Source organism: Falco punctatus (assembly GCF_963210335.1).
Source record: "Falco punctatus genome assembly, chromosome: 2".
Taxonomy (NCBI): domain Eukaryota; kingdom Metazoa; phylum Chordata; class Aves; order Falconiformes; family Falconidae; genus Falco; species Falco punctatus.
In genome coordinates this window covers 55551993-55557737 of record NC_137581.1, presented here as the reverse complement: position 1 = coordinate 55557737, position 5745 = coordinate 55551993, and the positions used below count along the sequence as shown (strand labels likewise).

Below are 5745 nucleotides of genomic sequence, written 5' to 3'. Positions count from 1 at the left end.
GGTGTAGAGCCCTTCCCTACGCAGTTTCTGCGCAACAGCTGCCCGCTCTGCCCGCACCTTGCCATACCGTTTGCCTGCGTGCAGATAAGTGCTGCAGCCCCGCCGGGTCAAGCACCAGCAGCACCAGCAGCACCAGCAGCACCAGCAGCACCAGCAGCACCAGCAGCACCAGCCGCCTTGGCGCGGCGGTGCCCTCGGACGGGCCCGTGGGCAGCGGGTTCGTGGTGGTGGTGTGCGCCTGTGCGGGACCTGCCAGCCGGGGGCTTGCCCATGTGCCCACCTTGAGTGTTTCACGCGGCTCTGTCGCGACACCGGACCGTCGCGGTCCCCTCTGTAGCGCACCTTGCTGTCGCACGGAGGGGTGCAGGGGCACAACCGGGGGGAGTGGGGTCGTGAGGGACGCAGCGCGGCCGGCGTGGAGAGCGGGGCAAGAGCCCCGCTGGAGCCTAGCCCACTCGGGGACTGAGCCTTCGCCCCCCGCGCTGCTCCCGCGCTCCGGGGGCGTTAGCGGGAGCGGGGTCGGTCGTCTGCGGGAGCCGGGGGTGCCATTGGTGGTGGCAACGGAGAGTCGCTGCTGCCTTTCCCCCCTCCCCGAGCACCCTCCGGTAGATGTTATTGGTTCTCACCCTGCTCATGGCGGCGGCTGGGGACGTATAAACAGCGGTCTCGCCTTCCCCTGAACGGAATTAGTCCGGGGGCTTTCCCGCTGGTACCTACGATGCGAGGGGCGAGCTGATCACGCCGGCACCCGATCTGTGCGGAGAAAGCCAGGGGATTAGTCCTCGCCTCTTAGAAGTCAAACACAATAACGTTACATGTGAACGAGAGAAATAGGAAATCGCTTCCCTGATCAAACGAGAGGATTTCAAGCAGTCGAAAATACTGGCTGCTCATCTCAAAGCGGGAAATTGCCGGCCGACGGGTTGATAACCTGACCTCCGGGGCTGAGGTACCCGCACCGGGTGCAGCCCTCTCGGTAGGGCTCCCACCCTCGGGAAATGCCGTTTCCTCGCTAAGCCCAAACGGCAGCCAGCGCCGGTAGATATCTTAATCTCCCCGCTTTTGACAACCGATGGGAACTATTTTTTCCACGACTAAACGGATTGTAGGCGGTCAGACATTGGCAAGGTGGCTTTTGGAGAGTGGGAGCGTTACGTTTAAGTAGTAGTAAATGGGTCGTAAAACACGAAGTGGGAGAAGGTGCGGGTTATAGAGGAGCTGCTCGGCAGGGTGCGGAGCACCCGGGCCGGGACAGGCTGCGTGGGACCTCGGGCGGGCGCAGGGGCGGAGAGGGAGCCGGCGGGCTGCCGCCGGTGGGTGGCCAGCGGCGGGTTTCTTTCCAAAGGTGGCGGCGGGCGGAGGTGCGCTGCGGAGGGACGGGAGGTGCGAAGCCCGGCGACCGGAGCCGGGGGTCCGCCGCACGGCGCCTGGGGCTGCCCGGCGCATGGAGCGGGCCCCGGGGAGAGAAGCCCGGGCAAGGCGGCGGCGGGCGGCGTGGCAAACAAGTCCCTGCGGCGGCCGGTCATCCCCCGCCACCCCACGGCGATGCCCCCCCCGCGGCCTCTGTCGCAGACCCATCGGGGGCTGTCGCCCCACTAGTGCATCGCCCCCAGGAAGCCCGGCCGGCGGGGCTGTCCCGGGCAGAGCCGGCCCGCTGCCAGCGCGGGAAGGAGTTAATGGTTTGCTGGAGTCGGCGCTTCCACATACCGCAGGGGTAAGTCAGCACCGGCCCGCCGAAGTACAAACAAGGCGAACGAGTTCACCCTGACCGACAGGCGGGCGGAGCGGGACACAGGCGGGTGGCGCGGGCTGCGGGGAGCGCGGAGAGGCGTGCGGAGCGGCCAGCAAAGCACGCGTGGATTGTGTCGGGGCGCCACTGGATGCGCGCCGGGGCCGCGGGGCCGCTCTGCGAGGCGGCGGCGGGCTCTCCCCCTCGGCCGGCCGGCCAGGCCGCCGCGCCCGACCTCGACAGAGAAAACACCCCAAACACCCCAAAATACGGCGCTGGCACCGGGCGAGCTCTCCCCCAGCCCCACGGCCCGGGCAGTCCGGCGGGCGGGGCGGTACGCATCGCGCATGCACTGCCTCCGGCCCCGCCCCGCCCCGCCGGCCGCGGAGGGGGCGTGGTTATCGTAGGCCCCGCCCCTCCCGGCACGGCGGCCCCGCCCCTGGCTGCCCGCGGCGCGCGGCGCGGCCAGGCCGCATGCAAACATATAGGGCGCGCGGCGCGGAGGCATGCAGAGCGCGCGCGTTACCTGCCGCCGCGCCGACGGGGCGAGAGGAGGGGGCGACTGCGCCGGCTGCAAACCCCACCGCGGACTTTATAACCGGGTCGGCTGCCCGCCGGGCATAGACCGCCGAGTATTTTAATTAGGACCCCCTCCTCCTCCTTCTCTGCCGCCACCTCCTCCTCCGCCACCGCCTCCTCCTCCTCCTCCCTCCGCCCCCCGCCGCTCCCGCCCGCCCCGCCGCCCCTCCGAGTCGGCGGCCAAGAAAACCCAGAGAGACCTGGCGGCTCCCGGAGAAGGGGGAGCCGCGCGGCAGGCGGAGCGCTCCGCAGCCCGCCCGAAACTTGGCGAAGTTTGTCCGCCGGCGGGAACCAGGAGGCCGCGGCGGCCGCTCGCGACCGGCGCCCGGCGAGTATGCGCGAGGAGCGGGCGGCTCGCCGCGCCCCCGCGGGCGGAGCGGGGCGGCTGTGAGCGGGGCGGCCCGCGCCCCCGGGGCCTCCCCGCAGCGCCTGAGCCACCGCGGAACCCGTCCCGCCCGGCACCGCACCACACCGCGCCGCGGCGGGCCGCCCCCCGAGCTCCGCGGGCGGCGATGGCTCCGGGCGGGCTCTGACCGCCGCCCCGTTCGGGGCTCGCCGCCGCAGCGGGGGACGCCGAGGAGCATCGCGCCCGCAGCGAAGCGAGGACCCCCACAGCCCAGCCCCGCGCCGCTCGCCTGGCGCCGGACGCCGCCCTCGCCGTCGAGACTTCGCCGCGGTCCCGCCCGGCCGCCGGCCGCCGCCGCTCGCGGGTGACTCCGAGGAAGAGCCCTGGCCCGGGGGTCGGCGGCGCGGAGAGAGGCTCCGCGGCCCAGGCGGGGAGCGGCAGCGCCCTGACGGGGAGGCGCCGCCGCTCGGCAGCGCCCCGCGCCCGGAGCGGGGCAGCCGTGGGCCGCCACCCCGCGCCCGCCGGAGCCGGTGCCGCCGCGCCGGGGCACCCGCCGAGATTGCTTTCGGAGGAGCGGAGCGCGGCGGGGGCGAGGAGGACGAGGAGGCGGCGGGAGAGGCGACCGGAGGAGGCGGCGGCCGCCAGCGCGGGCCGGGCGGCGGCTCGCCGGGGCGGCGGGGGGACACCATGTCCAAACCGGTGGATCACGTCAAGAGGCCGATGAACGCCTTCATGGTATGGTCGCGGGCGCAGCGGCGGAAGATGGCCCAGGAGAACCCCAAGATGCACAACTCGGAGATCAGCAAGCGCCTGGGCGCCGAGTGGAAGCTGCTGACCGAGTCGGAGAAGCGGCCCTTCATCGACGAGGCCAAGCGGCTGCGGGCCATGCACATGAAGGAGCACCCCGACTACAAGTACCGGCCCCGGCGGAAGCCCAAGACGCTGCTCAAGAAGGACAAGTTCGCCTTCCCCGTGCCCTACGGGCTGGGCGGCGTGGCGGACCACGAGCACCCGCACGGGCTGAAGGCGGGCGGGCTGCACGGCGGGGCGGCCGGCGGGCTGGTGCCCGAGTCGCTGCTGGCCAACCCCGAGAAGGCGGCGGCCGCTGCCGCCGCCGCCGCCGCCCGCGTCTTCTTCCCCCAGTCGGCCGCCGCCGCTGCCGCGGCCGCCGCGGCGGCCGCCGCCAGCAGCCCCTACTCCCTGCTGGACCTGGGCTCTAAAATGGCCGAGATCTCCTCCTCCTCCTCTTCCTCGGGCTCGGGGCTGCCCTACGCCTCCTCGCTGGGCTACCCCGGCGCCGGCGGGGCGGGCGCCTTCCACGGGGCCGCTGCTGCCGCCGCTGCCGCTGCCGCCGCCGCCGGGGGGCACACGCACTCGCACCCGTCGCCCGGTAACCCGGGCTACATGATCCCCTGCAACTGCAGCGCCTGGCCCGGGCCGGGGCTGCAGCCGCCGCTGGCCTACATCCTCCTGCCGGGCATGGGCAAGCCCCAGCTGGACCCTTACCCCGCAGCCTACGCCGCGGCCCTATGACCCACGGCCGGGGGATGCCCGCGCAGAGCCCCGGCGCCCGCCTGGATGGGTGCCGGCGCGTACGTGCGGCCAGGGAGGGGGGCGACCCGCCGCCGGGGCCGCGGGGGCGGGCGGCGGCGGGGAGCGCCGGAGCCGACGCCGACCTGTTGCGCGTCGCCCGCCGAGGGGCGCGTCCCCGCCCGCCGCCCCGCTTAGAGCTTGTGTGTGTTGCATGCGGTCTTTGCAGATAGCCGAGCTGAAAAAGAAGAGAAAAAGAAAAAAAAAAAAGAGGAAAAAAAAAGAAGAAAAAAAAAAAGAAAATTACCCACCCGCGCAGCCCCCCAAAAGTGCTTATTCTGGACAGACTCGGGGGGCTCCCTCCCTCCGCCGGCTCCTCCTCGCCGCCCCGCTCTCGGCCGCGGGCTTCCCCTTCCCGCCGCGCCCCGGGCTCGGAGAAGTCCCGCTGCGGCATCGCTGCCGCCGAAAAGGGGAAAAGGTGGGGGGAGGGGCGGGGAACGGGGGTGGGGGTGGGGGGAGAGGCCCGGGCACGGCAGGGCAGGGCGAGGTGCGGCCCCGGCAAGGGAGAGAGCGGGCCGCTGCGTGCCTGGTTCGCAGCTCATCGTGGCCCAGCGGGAGCAGGATCCACGCAAAGGAAGACTGGGCGGTGTGGGATGCTGCCCGTCCAACCCCCCCGTGCCCCGTCCCGTGTGGGCTCCCGCCGGCTGCTGCTGCGGGGCGGTGACAGGTGCGGGTCGGAATTTCCACGAGAGGGAAGGCGCGTGACTCCCGGGCCCCGCGTTCCCCCCCCCTCCCACTAATTAAGTCTCACCCTCAGACTGTAAATTTGTATATCTCTGTGGAAACGTTAGGTCTCGGATTGAAAACTCTGTTACTTACTTCGCCCACGGTCGATTCAGTTTTAACCTGAAAAAAAAAAAAAAAAAAAAGAATGCCTTTCAAAGGGAATAAAAATATTGCGGGACCGCTCGGGGATCGCAATATTATCTAAGGTTAAATCAGACTTTTTTGTCTGAGTGATAATTATCTATTTATTATTTAGCTGAACTGAAACAGAGCTTTGCTTTGACAGAAGAGTATTCCCATTTAAAAGAAAATCTGCCTCCCCCCCGCCAACATGAAGTGTTTCACATGTGTTTTGGAGTACCCTACCTGTTTAGCTTATTTTAGAGCGACTGCAATTCAATTGCAAATGGTGATTTAAAAAAAAAAATCCAACAAATTTTAGGAAAAAAAAATCCTTCATCCGTTTAGAGTTCTTTTTTGGTTTACTTTTGTAATGTGTATATTTTGACTAATGTTTGTGAATGAAGCTGGCTAACATGTATTTAGTTTCATTTTGGCTTTATGTAATATAAAGTAAAAAAAAAAGATTAAGTATTGGTTTTAACATTTACGTGTAAATGGTTTTCTTGTGTGATCTTCTAATTTAAAGTTAGACGTCTAAACTATATCTGTAAATTAGATTCCGACTACCACTCTGTTCATTTTTGAACAAAGAGTTTAAATAAAGCCTGAAGCAGGGAAAAGAGAAAATCCTCTATTTCTTGTTGAATTACTA

The 5745-nt window shown here is 67.2% G+C and overlaps 1 protein-coding gene across 1 annotated transcript; it reads left to right on the top strand.

Moving 5' to 3' along the window:
- Nucleotides 1-3224: 3224 nt before the first annotated feature.
- SOX21 (SRY-box transcription factor 21) lies at nt 3225-5720 on the top strand. Its single transcript, XM_080375741.1, has one exon. It carries the CDS (start codon nt 3342-3344, stop codon nt 4185-4187), a length of 846 nt encoding a protein of 281 aa, XP_080231867.1. The 5' UTR covers nt 3225-3341; the 3' UTR covers nt 4188-5720.
- Nucleotides 5721-5745: the final 25 nt, after the last annotated feature.